The sequence below is a fragment of the Nycticebus coucang genome, chromosome 15 (genome assembly GCF_027406575.1).
Source record: "Nycticebus coucang isolate mNycCou1 chromosome 15, mNycCou1.pri, whole genome shotgun sequence".
Taxonomy (NCBI): Eukaryota; Metazoa; Chordata; class Mammalia; order Primates; family Lorisidae; genus Nycticebus; species Nycticebus coucang.
Genome location: NC_069794.1, coordinates 83,752,467 through 83,776,622, shown reverse-complemented (window position 1 = coordinate 83,776,622; position 24,156 = coordinate 83,752,467). Strand labels below are relative to the sequence as shown.

General features: G+C 36.1%; 1 protein-coding gene across 9 annotated transcripts in view; it reads right to left on the bottom strand.

Moving 5' to 3' along the window:
- Positions 1 to 24,156, bottom strand: part of PDS5B (PDS5 cohesin associated factor B) — a 191,079-nt gene that overhangs the window by 93,238 nt on the left and 73,685 nt on the right. For all 9 annotated transcript variants that reach the window (XM_053563584.1, XM_053563581.1, XM_053563576.1 and 6 more), the window contains 4 exons: positions 21,600 to 21,680; positions 17,867 to 18,007; positions 8,563 to 8,678; positions 5,298 to 5,392 (listed from right to left, as the gene is read on the bottom strand). In XM_053563584.1, coding sequence (XP_053419559.1) covers positions 5,298 to 5,392; positions 8,563 to 8,678; positions 17,867 to 18,007; positions 21,600 to 21,680 — 433 coding nt within the window. The remainder of the gene's footprint in view (positions 1 to 5,297; positions 5,393 to 8,562; positions 8,679 to 17,866; positions 18,008 to 21,599; positions 21,681 to 24,156) is intronic.

Genomic DNA, 24,156 nt, shown 5'->3' with positions numbered 1-24,156 from the left:
GGTCTAGAAATCTTTTTTACAAATCAATAAGATAAAAGAATAAGTCAGTTTTAAAAAGATGGGTCTAAAATTTAAACAGATGCTCCATAAAAGATATATGTCAATATGGATACACAGAGATGCTAAATCTCCTAAGTCAAAAGGTGAATGCAAATTAAAACCACAACAAAATATCAAGACCTACAAAATTAGCTAAAAATCAAAGACTGACGGTAAAAAAATGTTCTGAAGAATGCTGAATTAAGTGAACCCTCATCATCGCCAGCCAATGTTAAATAGTATAACAAATATGGAAACTATTTTAGTTGTTTCTTCTAAAGACAAACATGTTATCTATTCTATGACCAACAATACTATTATTTCCAAAGAGGAGTAAAAACACAAGCCTACTAAAACACTTGTATTAGAATACTCAAAGTAATCCTAATCATAATAGTCTCAAACCAAAACCCCAGATATCTTATCAAAAAAAAAAAAAAAAAAAAAGGAAGAGTGTACAAATATGGTTATGTTCATACAAAGGAATATGAATACTTAAGAATAAACTAATACAGGATAAAGAGATGCCACCAAAACCCACCCTCAAAAAGGAGACACTCAGAAGTGTTTATGATTCACATATATGAAGTCCAAAAACAAGTTAACACTAATCTATAGTAACAGAACTCAGAAAATGGGGGGAAAGGGAAGAACTTACTGGATAGAATGGAATACAAGGGTACATTTTAGTTATTATGGAAATCTGTTGTCTCATAAAACATGTCAAATTAAACACTTAAGATCTATGCATTTTATTATAAATTAACTCATTTTTAAGTTTAAAAAAAACTGTAGAACAGAGTCGGAGATTTTCCCTAAAATATATGTAAATCTGAGTTTAACCGTTTTGATGATGGCCATCCAAATGACCTACCAATCAAGATTCACAGAGCTTTCCATATCCCACTACAGCAGAGAGTAAGTGAACATGGGAGACACTTGTGGAGACATTTGTTATTATCTCTATATATCATACCCAAACATTTGCATATACATTATTTTCCAATAAATAATTGTTACTCTTATTATTAAAATTATTAAAATAATATTAATTTTTAATTGTATTAAGTGGATTATTTAACCTATGAATTTTATTTAAGATTACCAAAGAAAGGATTACAAGTTATTTATTTAAAAAGGAGGGGGCACTGGGTCTGATGAGGTTGAACATCCAGCTAGAGTATAAGGTTCACATGCAGAAGTGAAATGATCCTACTGTTCAGGGATAAAGTCAGAAGAATTTAAAACGGAACACAGTACATGTAAAGAAATAAACCGAAGTGTGGCGCCTGTGGCTCAGTGCATAGGCGCCGGCCCCATATACCGAGGGTGGCAGGTTCAAATCCGGCTCCAGCCAAACTGCAACAAAAAAATAGCTGGGCATTGTGGCGGGCACCTGTAGTCCCAGCTACTCGTGAGGCTGAGGCAAGAGAATCGCCTAAGCTGAAGAGCTGGAAGTTGCTGTGAACTGTGATGCCACAGCACTCTTCCAAGGGCAACAAAGTCACTAAAAAATAAATAAATAAACTGAAGATGCTATAGGAATTGGAAAAAAAAAAAAATCAAAGCCTACTTCCTCCAAATAAAAGCAAGGTCTGCTTTATTACTCTTATCACTCTTCCAGCAGTGAAAACTTCAGAAAATCTGTTAGTATCTTTCAGGGAGAGGAGAAAGAAACAAGACAGAATCTTCTAGAGAATGAGATAAACAGGATAAAACAGAAAGGCTAAAGCCCTCATTTATAGCAATGAGAGGTAGAAGTTAAAAGCAAAATGAAATTGTCTCTAGGGCCCCTGGAAAAGAGGAAAAGAGATGCCAATATGGCAGGAAAGGCATACATTGGCAGGTAAATTCCATTATTGCCTCTATCTACTCTATGTAAATTCTGGGTAGTCTACATCACCTAACATGACAGAAAGTTCAAAGAAAAGGAAGCTTTAGTTAGCCATGTATAAATCAAAGTGGTATACACCGATAAATATGGGGGGGGCCAAAATAAATGAAAAACATTATTTTAAATATTCCAATTAAAAAATTCAAAATTGAACTGCTGGATGCAGTGGCTCACAACTGCAATCCCAACACTCTGAGAGGCCGAAGTGGGAGGACTGCTTGAGCCCAGAATTTAAAACTGTTTTAGTTAAAGATTTGCTCAAGCAAGAATGAGACCCCATCCCTATTAAAAATGTAAAAATTAGCCAGGAATTTCGGTGAGCACATGCAGTCCCAGCTACACACGAAGCTGAGATAGGAGGATCGTTGGAACCCAGGAGTTTGAAGTTGCTGTGTGCTAACGCCACAGCACTCTAGCCTGGGCAACAGAGTGACATGGTCTCAAAAATATCAAAATTGAAAATGAAACTATAAAGATAAAATAGGGGAGCATGTAAAGTAATTATATTTAAGTATTATAATGAATTTAAGTATTTTAAATATTCTGATTATATCACCATAATTATTTTCTGGAAAAAAATAATAAATTTTAAGAGGAATGTGAACAATTATTTCATACTGAACTATTTCAAATTATTAAAGCGCCTTAAAGATGAGTAATATAACTAAAAATATTATGGAGATACACAACATCTAAATACTTTCAAGAATCCGTAATGATGACATAAACAAGTGAGGGACAAATTAACTGTTTTTGAACCCAAGAAAACTAAAGCCCAGGCCAGTAAAGGAAAAGTTGGAGAACCAACACGACACACTACACATTTATCAAAAGGCATAGGAATTGTCATTCTTTCAGATATTAAGACAGGGGAAAGGAGGAGGACTGGGTGAAAGTTGTTTGAGAAAATGCAAACATCCCATTCCACCCCAAAAGAAGTCTGGAGATGAATTCTATAAAAAATGTAAACCCGAAAGTCTCTAAACTGGGGGACACCAAATATAGCTGAGGGCATGAATACAACATTCTAAAGGGGGATTATGTGACAACTGACCTGAAACGTGCAAGAAGACAACCATCCTCCTTTTCCCAAAGACATTAGCAACTAGCCTTTAACTTGCAGATAGGATACTCTTCACTGAGGAATCTGATTGGTGGAAGAGGAAGTATCTAAACAAAGAGCTCCCTCATGAACAACCGACCTAGATATCATCCCAAAGTGAATTTCAGAGTCAACAGACCCATTCAAACACTCAGAGCTTTCTAGGTAGTTTTTAATTCAGTCTCCCTTTTGTAATCATGAGCACACAACCATGGATGGCCAAGCCTCTAACACAGAAAACAAGAGATAAAAACAAATAAAAGGTGAAAATACAAATTAGAGGACAACAGACATTTGGGGGGGGGGGGGGGGAAGAAAACCACCAATCATACTGTGATAGAAAATACTGTATCAATAGCCCAAGACAATGATGCTACAGAAAAAGGAATATCCAGAGGAAAAAAGGAGAAAAGAGATTACAAGAAGTGGGGCAGAAGAAACACACTCACAGGAAAACAGGGAAGAAGCAAGGGAGAAAAGGGAAGGGGAGAGCAAAGAAGGGAGGAAGAACAGATGGTCCTAAGATCAATGCTGTAGAGCAGAAGCTCAGAGCAAGCAGTCTAAGCACTCAAGATACAGTAGGAAGACAGAGAGCTCTAACTGCCAAGTCTCCTCCAAAAAAGGGTGAAACTGGCAAAATACCTGCTGTTTTACATCTGATGAACAGAAATTCAAAAAACCTGAAAGCATTACTATGACAAATTATTGTTAAAAATATTATTAAGGACGTAAATAGAACCTCTGTAAGCTGACCACCTAAGTGACTGTAACAATCTGGTCAACATATGGAGGTGGTCAACACAAGGAACTAGGACATGTACTGACATGTAAATGTGGTGCATGTCCAATCTAAGAAAAGTAGGTCAGTTGAAGGAGGTGGTCAATTATGGAGGCTCTACTGTACTTTGTGATTTTATCAGAAAAAACTGAGAAGCAGCAGTTAAAATTTAAGAAGCAAAGATAAGTAAGACTATAAAGCAGAAGCAGTTAAAAATGTACTAACAATTGGGAAGGTTTTCAAAAAGGACTGAAATAATGTAAAAGATGGTAGAGTAAGAGTTAAAGATTTCAAGGATTGGCCCAGCAGTGGTTCATACCTGTAATTCTAGCACTCTGGGAGGTCCAGACCAGTGAACTGCTTGAGCTCAGGAGTCTGAGACTAGAGTGAGACCCTGTCTCTACTAAAAACAGAAAAATTAGCCAGGCATAGTGGCCAGCATCTGTATGTACTCCGAGCTACTTGGGAGGCTGAGGCAAGAGGATCTCTTGAATCCAAGAGTTTGAGGTTGCTGTGAGCTATGAGGAGGTCATGGTACTCTATGCAGGGCAATAGTGAGAATGTGTCTTTAAAAAAAAAAAAAAAAAGATTTCAAGGGTCTTTGCTCAGAAAAAAGTTTAGAGAGTTATCTGCCGGGCCCATAAGAAAAAAAGGAAATAAAGAAAAAAGTAGAAGAAATAACACACACAAAAAACATATAAAACAGTAGAAAAAAGTTCAACTTGATCAAATTCAAAGGCTTTCAAATCAATGAAATTTTTCAAACACATGACAATACTAAATATAATTTACAGAAAGGTACACATGTGGCATAGTTATTAAAGTATGAACAGGAAGGACAAATTCAGTAGAGTATTTGCCCTCTGTAAAAGTACAAAGGAAAACAGTTTGTGAGTGACATTTCAACTTAATCTATGATTTTTTTTTAATTTCCTAAGTAAATACTGCAAATGCTACTATTGTGAGGAAGACTATTTCATTAGTGTCTACTTTCTGAACTATTTCCGTTAAAAACTATAACAGGATCATTAATAGATATATGACAGTTTCATTACCATAAAGATGCAAAGTTCTGACTTGCCGTATACTTAACACAGATTTTTTTTTTAAGTTACCTCCATTTAATGTTACCTCCATTAGTTTACCCTGACTCTCACTTAGGCTCTTAAAATATTAAAGAACATCAATAATCTTGTAATCTAGTCAAAAATCAAGACCTATTCAAATCCAAATGCCTGGAATAGTTTTAGAATTGTCCTTAAACTAAGGAACTAATATTGCTACTAAAGACAGGCTTTTTAATAAACGCTTTTAGCTTAAATAGAAACTATGCAGTAAAAATTCTAACTTCAGAGAGTAATTCTATGATGATGAACTAAGACTTCACCTATCACAACAAAAAAGGATTTTTTCCTCTATAAAACTAATTTTTTAAAAAATTCCTATAATATCTAAGAATTTGTGTTGTTACATGCATGTAGTACCTGTTAAGTCCTTTGCTAAATCAGGGTGGTTCATGAGACAATGGCTAGCAAATTTCACACATTCCAGGCGGATTGGTACATGGATATCATTAAACCTGTAAGATACGAAGGCACAGAGTGACCTTTAAAATAAGAGAAACACACATACAAAAATAAGAGAAATAGATATAACTTAATCTGAATTTATTTTTATTTTTCTAAATAAATTTTTAAAAATTCATGGAGGAAAATGCAAAGTAGAGCCAGATCATTTAATTTTGACAAAGTTTTTTATATGAATGGCAAAGATTCATAAACTAGCACAGTTCTCCTGTGAGAACTATGTAATTTTAAGGAGGCTATTTAAAACATACACTTTGGGTGCAAAATAAAGAATTAGAATGACAAAAAAATGTCCTATATATTGCTATGCTTCCAAAACATATATACTTATTCAAACATGTATATTGAGGGTGGACACAAAGTTCGTATGCAATTTAAACAGTTTAACATAAATTGCATACGAACTTTGTGTCCACCCTGTATAGTTCATAGGAACATTAGAAAATCCCAAACTGTGTTTGAAAGGAAACTTTTCCTCAAAGTATTCTTGCTTAAATATACAGCATTCACAAGTGACAGATCTTACATTAAATCCTATATTATTTTACATTATACGACTCTGAAACTGTACCAGAATTGCTCCTATCCAGTTAACCATCACAATTATTATACCATCCCTAATAGTAAAGCCAATTTTTGCGTTGTATCTGCAGATATTTTAACATATATCTCTAAAAAGTTAAAACTCTTTGGTTGATATGTCTGTCATTTAATCATTTAAGTCTCTTTCCATCTTTTTTTATTTTTTTTGGAGACAGAGTCTCACTTTGCTGCCCTGGACAGAGTGCCATGGCATCATAGCTCACAGCAGCCTCAAACTCTTGGGCTTAAGTGATTCTCTTGCCTCAGTCTCCCAAGTAGCTGGGACTATAGGCACCCACCACAACACCCAGCTATTTTTAGAGACCAGGTCTCACTCTTGCTTCAGGATGCTCTTGAACTCCTGAGCTCAGGCAATCCACCTGCCTCAGCTTCCCAGAATGCCAAAATTATAGGCATGATGTCTCTTTCAATCTTACATTCTCTCTCCACCTTTCCCCCCCTTGTAATTTGCTGGACCAACTGGAGAGAAAGGAGTAGAGTGTTAGTTTAGATTTTGCTACTTTTATCATTCTGATGGCAATTAACAGGTGTTCTCTCCTAAATCTTGTAAATTGGTTATCATATCTACACATTTGATCAAAGTCAGGTTCAATTATTTTTGCCAGACTCCTATAATATGACATGCGGTGTCGTATTCTTCCATCAGGAAGCACATGATGTTTAGGTATTTCTCAACCACTGATGTTCAGTCTGCATATATTAGCTTATCATGAAATATAAAACAGTAATTTAAAAAAATCTTTTAAAGTATCAAAACATTAAAGTAAAGCCAGGAGTTTCTATTCAATATTTTCGTGTGTTAATTCTGTGAAATGAAAAGGCTCCCAAATCCTATGTCATCCAATACTGTAAGAAACAAAATTTAGCACTGTAGAAGAGGGAGGAAAAACCCTTCAAAATCAGCAACAAACTACTCATACGGGTCTCTTGTTAGAGACAAAGCATTTGCTTTGTGAAACACATCCCTCTCCCTTAAAAATGCTATAAAATTTTACCCATGGTCCCATATAGTCTCTTAAGTGTTTTGAATCCAGGTACTCAATCCTATATACTTTATTATTTTTCAACAAACCATGTACCTCAGAACCATTATAAATAAAATGTGTTTTAAAATAGGCCTTAAAGTTGGTAATATTTAATACTGAGTTTTATGTTCTTAACATTAAAAGGAAAAATTACAATATAATAGAAAGATGACCTACATGTTTTTTTGATTTCCCACCTATAAACCTATGAAGTCTGACTAATCTAAGTCCTAATTTAAAGATATGATGTCTGTCTCTTAAAAGTACATTTTTGTTTCAAAATATTAAATAAAACAGACTTCATATTGAGTTGCATAATTTAATTACACTGATAAAATATATATTTTGCCCAGTTGTCTAAGACCTTCCCCTTTGTATTTAAAGGAAAAAAGCCTAAAAACCAATCTCAAAACAGCAATAGGCTTTTATTAGTTTAACTTGCCTCATTAAATACTAACTAAATAAGAACTAAAAAAAAACATCAAATTAGGAATGTTGAGGTTAACATGAACTTAATGAAAGCTTTTATCTCTATTTAAACAAGTTAGAAAAATGAGATCAAAAGATTAAGTTTATTATAATCATAGTCACTAACAGTTGTTATTAAAATGGAAAGGAAAGTGGGTATACCAAATGCAAATATTTCAATACAAAGAAAATAGAACCAGAATCTTTAAATTTTATTTGCTTAACTACATTATCTATTACCAGGATAATTTGAGGGAAAAAATATCCTCTTTTATTCTCAGGGTCAAAGCAGATTTCAGCCAAGGAATTTATAGTTCTTTTAATATTTTCAAGGTCAGAGGTCCCTTTGGAAAAGGTAAAGAAAAGAATCCCTCTCAAAGAAAAGTGATATACATAAACATACTCAAAATTCTACAACCATTTTAAGAGTCTGTTCATCATTTAAAGCACACAAGGAACCCAGGTCATTTCCTTTAACTGAGAAATAAAAAAAGAGGTTAAGAAGAGAAACACTTGGCTCAGCAGCCATAGCACAGTGGTTACAGCGCCTGCCACATTCACCCAGGCTGGTAGGTTCAAGCCCAGCCCGGGCCAGCTAAGCAACAATAACAACAACAGCTGGGCATTGTGGCAGATGCCTGTAGTCCCAGCTACTTGGGAGGCTGAGGCAAAAGAAGAGAAACACATGTAGTCATTTCTTTATTCTTTCTGTGAATACTTTTTTCCTTTGAGTATTTCCAAATAATCTCACTGTAACTTTTTATGGAGAGGCTCTAAGAGGTATTTTCAGTTGGAATTAATCACTACTTTGAAATAATACATTTTAATTTCACGATTATAATACTGTCTGTAATATGTCATCTTTTAAAAATCAATTAAGGCTTTATAAAAGATAAAGAGAAATTGCAAATACAGTCAATTATTATCAACATTCAAAATTTTCAATATATGAAAAACATTTCATTTTTATGATTTCAGAGAACACATCTTAAAAGTGGATGGTAGTTTAAAGAACAGTAAGTACATATAAACATTTTATTTTCAAAAAGGAAATCCAAATCATATACCTGCCCAAGTAGCACTGCCAAAGTGGTTTGTTTTGAGAGGCCAGTTCTGAATCCTTTGCTCCAAACATTTTTGCTAGTAGTTTAACAACTTGTAATCGTTCCTCATTATCATTGCTCTAAAACAGAAAACCACAAACACAACTTAAAAACCATTAAGAAGATACTCAGCATAAGGCTACCCATTTCTTCAAAAAATTAACTGTTTTCATAAATGCTCTAATCATCTCTAATTACATTAAAGCAGTATTTCTCCACATGAAAAATACATCTCAGAAGTTTGTTTAAACATTAGAGTCCCCTCCTATAAATGAGATTTATTTTCACCCAGAATCAAATTCGAAAACAAACTAAAACCAACCCAGGACCCTTGAAAAACTATCTGGTTTTAGAGAACAGATACTGATAAGCCTCACCTACAGTAAACAGAGATGTCTGTTTGCACTTTTAGCTCTTTGTAGAAATAAGCATGTGATGAAATTTCACAATAGGAGAGTCAATTCATCAATAGACATCAGATTCCTAAAGGAAGTTCAACAGCATAATGACGAAGCCTTGCATTATTAGAAAACTAAAGTTTATATATCGTACTAGGAGGAATTTGGGCATCAGAAATTAATTTTATTATTGATTTCAGTACCGCAAATGAATGGCATATTGATTAAGTCAGACAAAATACTAATCTTGAACATAAGAAAAGTGATATAAACAAACATACTCAAAATTCTATAACCATTTTAAGAGTTTTGTTCATCATTTAAAGCACACAAGGAACCCAGGTCATTTCATTTAACTGAGAAATACAAAAAAGAGGTTAAGAAGAGAAGCACATGTATTCATTTCTATGACTATATAAAGTGTGGCCATCAGATATATCAAAAGGCACTGATACAGTGCCATGGAGAGCACTATGCAGATTTTTCTTAAATTTTAAACCAATGCCACAGGCATTCAAGAGCCCATATAATATGACCTAGCTCATCTCTATTATTTCTTCCTTTATTCCTCTTGATTAGTATTTATACATTAGAAACACCTCTAAAGCTTGGAGAGGGGGGAATTCAAAGTAACAACAACAACAAAAAAAAGATGCCTGGACTCTACTCTCAGAAACTCTGTTTCAACTAGTCTGTTTTAATACCTAGACATCTACTTCTTTATAAGGCTCCATAGGCAAAGATTCTAACATGCCACAGCTTTGAGTGATCTAAACTTCCTCCATGCTATGTTCCAACTGTAGTTCTTTGTGTTCCACTAATTCACCTGAAAACTTCCTACTTCTAAATTCTTCTGTACGCTGTTTTCTTTGCCTCAATTGTATGAGGTAGGTATCTCTTATGACACTCACAATATCTGGCCTCTTAAAGGATCTGGGTGTTTTTTTTCCTTTTTCTTCCATACTAGATGTTAAGTTTGCTGAAAGCAGGGTTGATAATTTCCTTATTTTTATATTTCTCACATGTGTAGGAACACACATATAGCATCTACTTAATATTTTTACTAGAGAAAATCAGACAAACCCAACAAATAATTAGAGATGTGGCTGCCTCACCAAAACTAGTTAAAAAGGGGGGCATGCAAATCAGCTAACTGAATAACTCACATGAGAAATACATCAAAAACAGAAAACCAGAAATCAGGTACTGGATATTGGAGTATTCACACTACCAACACAGACGGTTTGTTTTTATTTGTTTTAAAAGAAAAACAATTTTTAGGTATAACGTGGAAATCATTTAAGAACTTTTTTTGGTTGATACACTGGGATCCATCAAAGATTAATAATTATAACCAGCTTTATTTACACTCCCTGTAACACAAAGACAAAGCATTTTACACCATGTGGATACTGGAACTGCTGTAAATTGTACCTTGAAAACATAAGCTTGGGGGGAGGAGACAAGATGGCTGACTGAAGCCAGCTTTCCACAGAGGCTCCCGTCCAGTAGGAGAGTTAAAGGACAAAAATTCAGCAAGTAACCTGGTGGATTTGAGCTGCACTAAGAGAGAAGTTTGAAGAACGCACGTCAACCCTGCTGAGGCGAGCTGCAACCACAAGGATATAAAAAAAAGGTACAAAATCCATCACCAAGCGGACAGGAGTCCCCTCCCCTATGAGAATGGCTCAGAGTGCCCCACAAACAACCGGGCAGAGTTCAAAGGTCCTCCCACTACACTCCACGGGAGAGACCCTCTAAAAACTGGACTACCTCCCCTACTAGGGTGCCACGGTGTCCTCCTGCCAGGCATAAAACTGTATAAACTGTATATAGTCCCTACCTGGAATTCTGAGCTCCCAGCACTCCACCTTCACTCACACTGAGGTCTGGAGGCCAGTCCCGGTCGGCAGAGAGGGGACCACACGGAAGTGGCAGTTCCCTGAGGCACAGTGTGACAGCCATCTTTTGGTGACAAGACAGCCAGGCACAAAACTGTGTAGAGCTGTGTGTGTTCTCTGCCCACAACCCCAGGCTACCAGCGCTCCCAGTGCTCCCCTCTGCTCTCGCTCCAAGGTCTGGAGGCCTGTCCCCCAGGGGTCTAGACTCTTGGTCGATTGCTCGAGAGGTGTAGACAGTGCTGGGCTGCAGCCAGTCAGTGCAGACTCTGGGATAGAGAGCGGAGAGAGGACTGTTGGCCAGAAGGGAGCTACACCGGAGCAGTGGTTGCCTGAGCCATAAAACAGCAGCCCTCTTTCACTAACAATACGGCTCACTACCCAATATTCTGAAGCCACACCCCCTGTCTCCCTGGGCAACGAGAGACTCTGAGTATAGGATTTGCCTGAGGCAACTCCAACTTCAAAACCGGAGAAACTCCCAGGGCGGAGCTGACCCAGAAGTCGGCTTTACTAAACCAAAGACGCACCTGGCCCTCAGGGGATCGTCAGCCTATAGACAGTACAAGAGCAAAGACAAGCTGATTTGGAACTCAATTCAGCTTCTCTTCTGCAGGGGAACCGCAGAGTTGTTCTGTTCTGCTCTGTCAGTAACATTAATCAGGGGCGAGACTGGACCGGAGTGAAAACCCCCCAACCTTCATCAAGCACCCGAGGTTGTCAGGCCTCACCTCCCCCTGCTAACGAGAGGCAGAGCACAGCGGCCTGGCAGACTTCCTTGTGATTCAGGCAGGTACAAACTCTTGGAGTGCCAATTCACTACAGGCAACTGGGTCAGCCAACTGCAAGGCTATCAGTGACTGGGTGTGACAGTGGTGCAAGGTGGGGAAGGAGACAGCAACCTTCCCAGACTGATCTATTGCCTGGGTGGCTCCTCCTGACTCCACGCAGCACTGGAGCAAGCCACACCAGAGTAGTCACCAGACCCCTGTGATCCAGTTCCCAGAGACCTCTTAAACTCTCTCACCCGAGACAGTTACAGACTGAGACAACTGATTTGGATCTTTTGAACTGAACCAATCGCATGAGGACAAATCAGGTGGTGCCCTGGGTGCACAGTGGTAGGAAGGTTTGATTTTTCTTTTCCAATTGTTTGCCGGTGGGGGGTGGGGTGACTTAACTGCTGATATTTCTCCACAGCTGAGACTTCAGTCCAAAGTATCTGTTTCACTAGGGTGGAACAGAAACCAGCTGAAAACAAGACAGAACCACTTAGCCCCACCACACCAGACAGGGCCCCAGTTTCTCAGGCCACAACACTCTACAGTCCCTCGACAAAGCCCCAGGGGAAGAAAATCAAAGGGAGTAAAACAACCATGGGGCGGAATCAGAGGAAAAACTCTGGTAACATGAATAACCAGAATAGATCAACCCCCCCCCCCAAGGAAAGATATGGCAGATATAACTGAAGATCCTATTCATAAACAACTGACTGAGATGTCAGAAATCGAATTCAGAATTTGGATTGTAGACAAGAATAAGAAAGTGGAACTAGGAATTCGAGGAGAAATTCAAAAGGTGTCTCAAGAATTTAACGAATTTAAAGACAAAACCACCAGACTTGGACACACTAAGCAAGAATTTGCAGCCCTCAAAGATATGAAAAATACAGTAGAATCCCTCAGCAACAGAATGGAGCAAGCAGAAGAAAGTATTTCTGACATTGAAGATAAAGCCTTTGAACACTCCCAAACTCTCAAAGAAGAAGAGAAATGGAGAGCAAAAACAGATTATTCTCTCCGAGAGCTCTGGGATAATTCGAAGAAGGCGAATATCCGAATCACTGGAGTTCCACAAACAAATGAAGTGGCCTCGCTGGGAACAGAGGCCCTTCTGTGTGAAATTATGAAAGAGAATTTTCCAGACATGCCTAGAGATTCTGAAATTCAGATAGCAGACAGCTTCAGAAGCCCAGCACGACTCAACCCCAATAAGACGTCCCCCAGGCATATCATACTTAACTTCACTAAAGTTAATATGAAGGAGAAAATCCTCAAAGCTGCCAGGAGAAAGAAAACCATTACCTTCAAAGGGAAGAATATTAGAATGACTGCAGATCTCTCTGCTGAAACTTTTCAAGCCAGAAGAGGGTGGTCACTGACTTTTACTCTCCTAAAGCAAAATAACTTTCAACCCCGCATCTTGCATCCAGCTAAACGGAGTTTCATTTATGATGGATACATTAAATACTTTAATGACATTCATATGTTGAAGAAATTTGCCATAACCAAACCAGCTCTTCAGGATATTCTCAGACCTATCCTCCATAATGACCAACCCAACCTATACCACAAAAGTAAACTCACGCAGAAACTTTGGATCAAACTCCAATTTCCACACCGGTGAAAGGATTAAAAATGCCCACTGGACTTTTGAAAAACTCGATATCCAAAACTTCACCAGACTTATCAATATTCTCCATTAATGTGAACGGCTTAAACCGTCCTCTAAAGAGGCATAGGTTAGCTGATTGGATACAAAAACTCAGGCCAGATATTTGTTGCATACAGGAGTCACATCTTAACTTAAAAGACAAATACAGACTCAGGGTGAAAGGATGGTCGTCCATATTTCAGGCAAATGGTAATCAGAAAAAAGCAGGTGTTGCAATTTTATTTGCAGATACAATAGGCTTTAAACCAACAAAAGTAAGGAAGGACAAGAATGGTCACTACATATTTGTTAAGGGTAATACTCAATATGATGAGATCTCAATTATTAATATCTATGGAACCAACCAGAATGCACCTCAATTTATAAGAAACTCTAACAGACATGAGCAACTTGATTTCCTCCAGTTCCATAATAGTTGAAGATTTCAACACTCCTTTGGCAGCGTTGGATCGATCCTCCAATAAGAAACTTAGCAAAGAAATCTTAGATTTAAACCTAACCATCCAACTTTTGGATTTAGCAGACATCTACAGAACATTTCATCCCAACAAAACTGAATACTCAAACTTCTCATGAGCCCATGGAACTTACTCCAAAATCGATCACATCTTAGGTCACAAGTCTAACCTCAGTAAATTTACAGGAATAGAAATTATTCCATGCCTCTTCCCGGACCACTATGGAATAAAACTTCAGCTGAGTAACAACAGGAATCTGCATACTCATACAAAAACATGGAAGTTAAATAACCTTATGCTGAATGATTGCTGGGTCAGAGATGAGATTAAGACAGAAATCGTCGGGCGGCGCCTGTGGCTCAAGGACTAGGGCGCCGGTCCCATATGCCAGAGGTGGCGGGTTCAAACCCAGCCCCAGCCAAAAACCAAAAAAAAAAAGAAAGAAATCGCCAATTTTTTGGAACAAAACAACACTGAAGACACGAACTATCAGAACCTCTGGGACACCGCAAAGGCAGTTCTAAGAGGGAAAATTATAGCACTGAAAGCCTTCCTCAAGAGAACGGAAAGAGAGGAAGTTAACAACTTAATGGGACATCTCAAGCAACTGGAAAAGGAAGAACATTCCAACCCCAAACCCAGTAGAAGAAAAGAAATAACCAAAATTAGAGCAGAATTAAATGAAATTGAAAACAAAAGAATAATACAACAGATCAATAAATCAAAAAGCTGGTTTTTCGAAAAGGTCAATAAATAGATAAACCTTTGGCCCACCAAATCAGGAAAAAAAGAGTAAAATCTCTAATCTCATCAATCAGAAACAACAAAGACAAAATAACAACAGACTCCTCAGAAATCAAAAAAATCCTTAATGAATATTACAAGAAACTTTATTCTTAGAAATATGAAAATCTGAAGGAAACTGACTGACACCTGGAAGCACGTCACCTTCCAAGACTTAGTCAGAATCAAGTGGAAATGTTGAACAGGCCCATATCAAGTTCGGAAATAGCATCAACCATACAAAAACTCCCTAAAAAGAAAAGCCCAGGACCAGATGGTTTCACGTCAGAATTCTACCAAACTTTTAAAGAGGAATTAGTACCTATATTACTCAACCTGTTCCAAAAGGTAGAAAAAGAAGGAAGACTACCTAACACATTCTATGAAGCAAACATCACCCTGATCCCCAAACCAGGAAAAGACCCAAGAAGAAAAGAAAATTATAGACCGATATCACTAATGAATATAGATGCAAAAATATTCAACAAGATCCTAACAGAATCCAGCAACACATCAAACAAATGATACATCATGACCAAGTCGGTTTTATCCCAGGATCTCAAGGCTGGTTCAATATACATAAATCTATAAATGTAATCCAGCACATAAACAAATTAAAAAACAAAGACCATATGATTCTCTCAATCGATGCAGAAAAAGCTTTTGATAATATCCAGCATCCCTTCATGATCAGAACACTTAAGAGAATCAGTATAGAAGGAACATTTCTTAAACTGATAGAGGCCATCTACAGCAAACCGACAGCCAGTATCATATTGAATGGAGTGAAATTGGAATCATTTCCACTCAGATCAGGAACCAGATAAGGCTGCTCATTGTCTCCATTGCTTTTTAACATTGTAATGGAAGTTTCAGCCACCGCAATTAGGAAAGAAAAGGCGATCAAGGGTATCCATATAGGGTCAGAAGAGATCAAACTTTGGCTCTTCGCAGATGATATGATAGTATATCTGGAAAACACTAGGGACTCTACTACAAAACTCTTAGAAGTGATCAAGGAATACAGCAGCATCTCACGTTACAAAATCAACATTCATAAATCGGTAGCCTTTATATATACCAACAATAGTCAAGTTGAGAAAACAGGTAAGGTCTCTATCCCATTCACAGTAGTGCCAAAGAAGATGAAATATTTGGGAATTTATGTAACAAAGGACATGAAAGATCTCTACAAAGAGAACTATGAAACTTTAAGAAAAGAAATAGCTGAAAATATTAACAAATGGAAAAACATACCATGCTCAGGGCTGGGAAGAATCAACATTGTTAAAATGTCCATACTACCCAAAGCAATATATAATTTCAATGCAATCCCTATTAAAGCTCCACTGTCATACTTTAAAGATCTTGAAAAAACAATACTTCGTTTTATATGGAATCAGAAAAAACCTCGAGTAGCCAAGACATTACTCAGAAATAAAAACAAAGCAGGAGGAATTACGCTACCAGGCCTCAGACTATACTACAAATCAATAGTGATCAAAACAGCATGGTACTGGCACAAAAACAGAGAGGTAGATGTCTGGAACAGAATAGAGAACCAAGAGATGAATCCAGCTACTTACCGTTATTTAATCTTTGACAAGCCAATTAAAAACATTCAGTGGGGAAAAGATTCCCTATTTAACAAATGGTGCTGGGTGAACTGGCTGGCAACCTGTAGAAGACTGAAACTGGACCCTCACCTTTCACCATTAACTAAGATAGACTCTCACTGTATCAAAGATTTAAACTTAAAACATGAAACTATAAAATTACTAGAGAAGAGTGCAGGGAAAACCCTTGAAGAAATCGGGCTGGGCGAGTATTTTATGAGGAGGACCCCCTGGGCAATTGAAGCAGCTTCAAAAATACACTACTGGGACTTGATCAAACTAAAAAACTTCTGCACAGCTAAGAACACAGTAAGTAAAGCAAGCAAACAGCCCTCAGAATGGGAGAAGATATTTGCAGGTTATGTCTCCAACAAAGGTTTAATAACCAGAATCCACAGAGAACTCAAACGCATTAGCAAGAATAGAACAAGGGATCCCATCGCAGGCTGGGTAAGGGATTTGAAGAGAAACTTCTCTGAAGAAGACAGGCATGCGGCCTTCAGACATATGAAAAAATGCTCATCATCTTTAATCATCAGAGAAATGCAAATCAAAACTACTTTGAGATACCATCTAACTACAGTGAGACTAGCCTATATTACAAAATCCCAAAACCAGAGATATTGGCGCAGATGTGGAGAAAAGGGAACACTTTTGCACTGCTGGTGAGAATGCAAATTAATACATTCCTTTTGGAAAGATGTTTGGAGAACACTTAGAGACCTAAAAATAGATCTGCCATTCAATCCTGTAATCCCTCTACTGGGCATATACCCAGAAGACCAAAAATCGCATCATAACAAACATATTTGTACCAGAATGTTTATTGCAGCCCTATTCATAATTGCTAAGTCATGGAAGAAGCCCAAGTGCCCATTGATCCACGAATGGATTAATAAATTGTGGTATATGTACACCATGGAATATTATGCAGCCTTAAAGAAAGATGGAGACTTTACCTCTTTCATGTTTACATGGATGGAGCTGGAACATATTCTTCTTAGTAAAGTATCTCAGGAATGGAAGAAAAAGTACCCAATGTACTCAGCCCTACTATGAAACTAATTTAGGGTTTTCACATGAAAACTATAACCCAGTTACAACCTAAGAATAGGGGGAAGGGGGAAAGGGAGGGGAGGGAGGGGGGAGGTGGTAGAGAGAAGGGGTGGGATTGGTGGGATTACACCAGCGGTGCATCTTACAAGGGTATATGTGAAACTTAGTAAACGGTCTGTGAAGCTAGTGAATGATGCCCCATGATTATATCAATGTACACTATGATTATGTACAGCTATGATTTAATAAAAAAAAAATTATACACAATGTACAGCTATGATTTAATAAAATGTAAAAAAAAGAAAACATAAGCTTGATATATAGGCGTAACTGTCAAAAATTAGTCAAGTCCTAGAATTTGTCTCAAAAATATTTGAAGAAAAAATGTCATCCTGCTAACTATTTATTAAGCATCTACTATCTGCTAGGAATCTGCCAGGTATTAGAGATACACAAATAAGCAATGGAACAAACATATGAATAAATAAAAGTAGTATGTCCCCTCACCTGTTACACTGAGTTAAAACTACTGTAAACATTAAAAAGCCATAATCAATACCCTTTCCTAGCTTGGTTGACAGAATCATTATTTTAACAATAATTACCTTTAATTTGAATTCAAGCTGGGGTAAAACAGAGAGCAGCAAATGACTATCAATATTGTAGAGCTCCAAAATTAAATCAAAGACATGCTCTGACAAATCGCTGATAGATGTTTTCCCAAGCATCAGAACCTGATTAAAAAACTTTTGAGGAGAAAAAAAACTTATCATTAGGAGAAGCATCATAAATAAAATGAATTTTCTAAAATCTAAATTATTATTCAATCAAATTATTCTATACAAAGAATAATTATAAATTGTATTCAAACTAGACATGACAAAATATTTTCTAATGGTAGGAAACCACTACAGACCACAAAAAAAGGAAAATTATAAAATTCGTTTTATACACAACAAAACAAATAAATGATTTGTATTGACTCATCCATTAGCATTTATAAATGGATAATTTACATAATACAAGTTATATTTTTTGATAAATGTAACTGCAAAATAAAAGATATCACAGGTCACAAATTCTAACTTAGATTTACATGATTAACTTTTAATTACAAAAGTGCTTTCACATTAAATAACGCATTCTCTACCACTACTGAAGCACTTTTAATGCCAATCTACAGATGGAAAAACAGTGAGATTAAATACCTTAATTAAAATTCTATGCATTTCAACAAGGATTTGATACATTTTCAATTCAACAAGATAATTTCTTTCATGTATCCTAAACTTACAGTTAAAAAGATCTAGTGAAAAATAATGACACTCAGAAATGATCTATGTAGGAATTTTTTTTTTTTTTTTTTTTGAGACAAGATCTCACTCTGTGGCCCTGGATAGAGTGCTCTGGTGTTAGTAATAACTCACAGCAACCTCAATCTCTTGGGCTCAACCTCTTGGACTCAGCAGATCATCTTGCCTCAGCCTCCCCAGTAGCTGGGACTACAGGAGCCCACCACAACACCTGTTTTTTCTATTTTTAGTAGAGACAGAGTCTTGAACTCCTGAGGCTGGTCTTGAACTCTTGAGCTCAAGCAATCCGCCTGCCTCTGCCTCCCAGAGTGCTACAATTACAGTCATGAGCCACCGCACCCAGCCTATGTAGGACATTTTTTGAACTGTCATTATGTACTTCCTGTTTTTGATGCTGTTTTACCTTTTAAAAACATACATGTAATTTTGAGTTTCCTGGGATGTCACGTTACAACAAATTTTATTTCGAAAAGTAACCTGCAACACCACAGTCTTTCTAAATGTAAGAATCACTATCTACTAAAAAAAAAAAAAAATTCAATGTGTCTGTATGCATGAGGCAAAAAGTAACATATAATAGAGAGAAAGAAATGAGTTTATTACTACCTCAGTATCCTACTTGTATTTTTACTTGGTAATTTTCTACTAGGAAGATAAATCAATAATGGCTATTTCATCTATAAGTCCAAAAGAGCTGAGAATGATTTCCAATATTATATTAATTTTGTCCTACTATAAACAATTAAGTTTCGCTAGGAAGTGATTTTACATGTAATTATATTGGTTTCCGTTAGAAAAATAAGAAAACTTATAACAGTATTAATGGGAGGAAAAAAGCAATTCTTAGGGAATTGTTAACCCACAAATAAGTCAGGGAACAGAAAAACAGATAAGAAAATAATGGACAAGATACTGGGAATAAGCACATAATTGAAAGTGTCCTCAGACTATTCTGCTAGTCCTCCGACCCCTGCTCACCAGCTTTTGATGAAGTTTTAATAAGGAAGGAGGGTTATATTTCTCTTGGCAAGAACAGCAAGAAATTATTAACATAAAGTGTAAGTAATAAATTACCTTGATTTATCTGAGACTGATGAAAGTATTTCTTTGGCCCTCTTTCTTAAATTTTTATTATAAACATTTCAAACATACAAAAGTTGAGAGAATAGTATAATGAACCTAATTACCCAACTCCAACCAATAGCATAATTCTATCAGGGTTTTTTTCCTTTAATTACTCCTATAAAATATTTATTTTCCCCAATCACAGCTGACACATCAACATGGAATAGTGTTCTTTTCTTACTTCTCTACCAGAAAAAAAAGAGATAAGGAAGTTCCCCTAAAAAAAAAATCCAGCTTGGCAGCAGTTGTTTAACTAAATGACCACTAGGAGGAGCTCGCCTGGTGTTCTCTTATGGGCTATGGAAATGGTCATTGAAGTCACTTGCAGACAAGGGAATGAGAAGGGGTAATTAATCCCAGAATGCTTAAGTCAGGGTCTATACACTCATAAGTCCCACTAAGTCAATAATGAAAAAACTCAATCAAACCAATATATCATAGCCATTACCCAAGATTCAGAAAACTACAGAAACCAATATTTGGAGTTCCCTTTCAATCATAGACCTATTAAGATAGATTATACAGAATTTGATTCTACAGCTTCTGAAAGTTCCTACACAATTTCCTTACAAATTAAATTCATTTTCCAAATCACCATCTGCTCTGAATTCTTTAGGGTCATAAGCCAGAAACAAAAGCTGTGAGTTGGCTCGGCGCCCATGGCTCAGTGGTTAGGGCACCGGCCATGTACACTGAGGCTGGCGGGTTCAACCTGGCCTGGGCCTGTTAAACAACAATGACAACTGTAACAACAACAATATGTAGCATGGTTGTTGTGGCGGGTGCCTGTAGTCCCAGCTACTTGAGAGGCTGAGGCAAGAGAATCACTGTGAGCTGGGACATCATGGCACTCTACCAAGGGTGACATAGTGAGACTCTGTCTCAAAAAAAAAAAAAAAAAAAAAAAAAAAAGTTATGTAAAGGTACTGTTTTATGAAGTATGCTACTTTCCAAAATACATCTTTTTGTGATGTATTTCATTACACACTGACTTTAAATTTTTATAAAATACAAGAAAAACTCTCCTTCAATTAACTTCAAGAGAATTAAATACATAAAGGAGAATTAAATATATAAGTAGTTTCTTTATTCAAGAAGACAGATTTATATCTTTTACTTTTTGGGAGTGGGTGAAAGCAAAAAATACAGATGGACACACAATTCCAGGGGCCACCATTAACACCGAATTCTAGATTTGTGTTTCACAAGGGAACATTCACATAGAATACCGTATGAATGGTGCCACCCAGAGTTGTGCAACTCAATGGAACTGTGGAGAAAATAAACCTTACTAGAAGCTTCTCTCAGTGAACCTAGGAGCTAAAAAACATTTCTGCCAAAAAAACAAGAAGGTCATCATAAATAGACTTGGAGTGATACTGAAAAAGCTCATTTCATTGAAATCCTTCCTCTTTTTCAGAAAAGATAGATTTACATGGAATGTACCCCAGGAATAGCAAAGACAAGTAATTGTCACCAAATCACTATTGCCATTCATTTTGCCTTCAACTTCTAAATCTTGGTATTAGTTCATGTCTTCTTGTACTAATCAATTCAATCTACAAAAAGTTGTAACCAATTTCTCTGAATAATAAAAAGTTTCATATGTTTATCTAATTACACTTAACTATATTTCTATCAGTAGAAACAATGTATCTTGTTAACCAAAATAAAAGCTGTTTTAGTTCACAGGCAATATGAAAGAAGCAAATGAATAGCCAAGCATGATGAAAGTTATTCTTCCAGAAAATATTAAGCAACAATAATTTCAATTAAGGAACAGAAAGAAAATATATAACTCAATGGTCAAAACTATATACTACTTGCTGAAATTTTGCTTCTAACAAGTCTTTAAGATTTTGGCTTAATCCTTCTGACAACCAATTACAAGTAGACTTACATTGGTAATATATGGTTCAATAGCTTGAGCTGTCCTCTTCAGCAATGCCTTTGCCAAATCATATGCTTGCTTGTTTAAATTCTGAAAAACATAAATATCTGTATTACATAACTCTAACTAAGCAAAATATTACCTGTATTTTAATAAACTACTTGAGTAAGTGAAAAAGCCAAGACTCAATTAGAATAAAATGGAGAAGGTAAAGCCACTTTTCTTAGGAGTAAGTGGACTACAAGGATCTTTCCTTCCATGCAAAGATGACTATATTCGCTTCGTATCTTATTCATAACATAATGAAAACTACAAAAAATGTTCAACAAATATATTATTAGATAGCAAAGGAGATATTCAGTCACTCTAAACCTAGTCCTCAGTTCAGCTGAGTACAAATATAGGTTGTTCCACTCCAGATCCAGAAGACTCAAAGTATCGTTAAGAGTTTAAACTGGGTTTTACTATGGACATCAGTGAGAGGATCCCACGGGTGAGGAAGGATTTGGGGGCAGCTGTGGGAAAGCAGATTTACTCAAGCACATCTCAGAGCACAAGTAAGTCAAGGATGCAACAGGAAACACAATAAATAGTCATGTACAGGGAGGAAATGTATGAGAAAAAATATCTTATGAAAATGTGTTTCTGAGAGACTTTGATAATGATCCACATGGAAGTAACTAAAGATCTAAAGTGGAGTCACTACTCCAATTTAAACATGTTACAGTGAAAAGGTATGCTCTCTATATTCTTCACTCAACATAATTTTAGGTTTACCCACCTTGATGCTTGTATGATATTTCATTCATTTCTAACTGCTGTTTAGTATTTTATTATAAAATATGCCTCAGCTTATTACTGATTTTGCTATGCAGGAACATTAAATAATACATGTCTTATATATATGAGAAATAATTTTCTGTAAATTCTATCTTTGCCATTTTCAATTGGGCTGTTTTGTATTGTTCTTATTTGTAAAATTTCTCTATAAATTCTATACACTAAACTTCTGTCAATTATAGATGCTCTTTGACTTATGATGAGGCTATACCCTGAAAAGCCAAATTAATTTAATACCCCAAAAGACCCACCATAATGTCAAAAAAATCATAGGTTAATCCATCCCAAGTCAGAAACCATCTGTACATATATAGTAATACATCTTAATCTATGTTTACCTTTTCACAATCTTTATGATGTTTTAATGTATACAGAAGTTTTTTTTATGGCTTTTGATATATTACTATTTTGACACATATATACAATGTGTAATGATCAAATCATATCACCTCAAAAACTTACCTCTTCCTTGGGCTGGGAGTATTACGTATCTTCTAGCTATTCTGAAATACCAGTACTATCAAATACTAGAACTTTCCTTCTATCTAACTATTTTTGTACCCCTTAACCACCTTCTCTTAATTTCCCAACTTCATTTCCTTCCCAGCCATTGGTAACCACCATTTTATTCACAACCTCCATGAGCTCTACTTTTTTAGCTCCCACAAATGAGAAAGAACACATATTTGTCTCTGTGCTTGGTGTATTTCACTTAACTAATGACCTCCAGTTCCACCCATGTCACTGTAAATGGTAAGATTTAATTCTTTTTCAGTAATATTCCATTGTGTATATACACATTTTCTTTATGCATTTATCTCCTAATAGTCGCAGGTTGATTCCATTATCCTGGCTATTGTGGATAGAAGTTTTTATTTTAGTACAATCAAATAGTCGCTTCTTGCATGGCTTCTGCTTTCTACATCTTTCTTAAGAAAGTTATTCCTACCCTGAGTTTATAGAGACTTTTTATTTATTTCCAAATAAAATTTTAAAGAATTACTTTTCAGATTTAGATCTTTATTCCAGCTGTATTTTTTATGTACGGTATAAAATATAATCTGATTTTGTTTTTTCCCACATGATCAATTGCCATATAATAATTAAGCAGTCCATTGCTCTTTTCAATGACTTGTAATACATGCTCTCTCAGCTTCTACATAACCATGCATCCACTTATAAACTCTACAGTACTTCCAATGTTCCTCTGTCTATTACTGCCTGATGATAGTCAAAGGGAAGTATGAAAATAATGTATCAACACCATGTCTCCATTTTCTTGTTCTTCAAAATTGTTTGTTATTTCTGGCCACTTGCTTTCCCATGTGAATTTTAGATTCAGCTTGTCAATTTATACACGTAAGTACATGCTACCAGTTTCTGTTTTAATTAAATGATTGACCAGTAAGCAGAAAACTGACAGTCTCCTCTTCCATGAATAACAAGTCTCTCAATGTTTCTTCCATTTTGCTTTTTTAGTCAACTACAATGATCTTCAACATAAAGGTCATGCCTACTTTGTCAAATTTCTAAATAACTTACGTTTTTATTAAAGCTATAGGTGAAAATTTTTTGAAATTATGCTACCAATTTTTCTATATTCTTATATCCAGCAGCCTTTCATAATTTATCTGTTCTAGAATGTGTACAGTTTTATTCACTGCACATTATCATCTACAAATAAATTTAGTTTTATTTCTTCATTCCAATCCTCTTTTTTTATTTT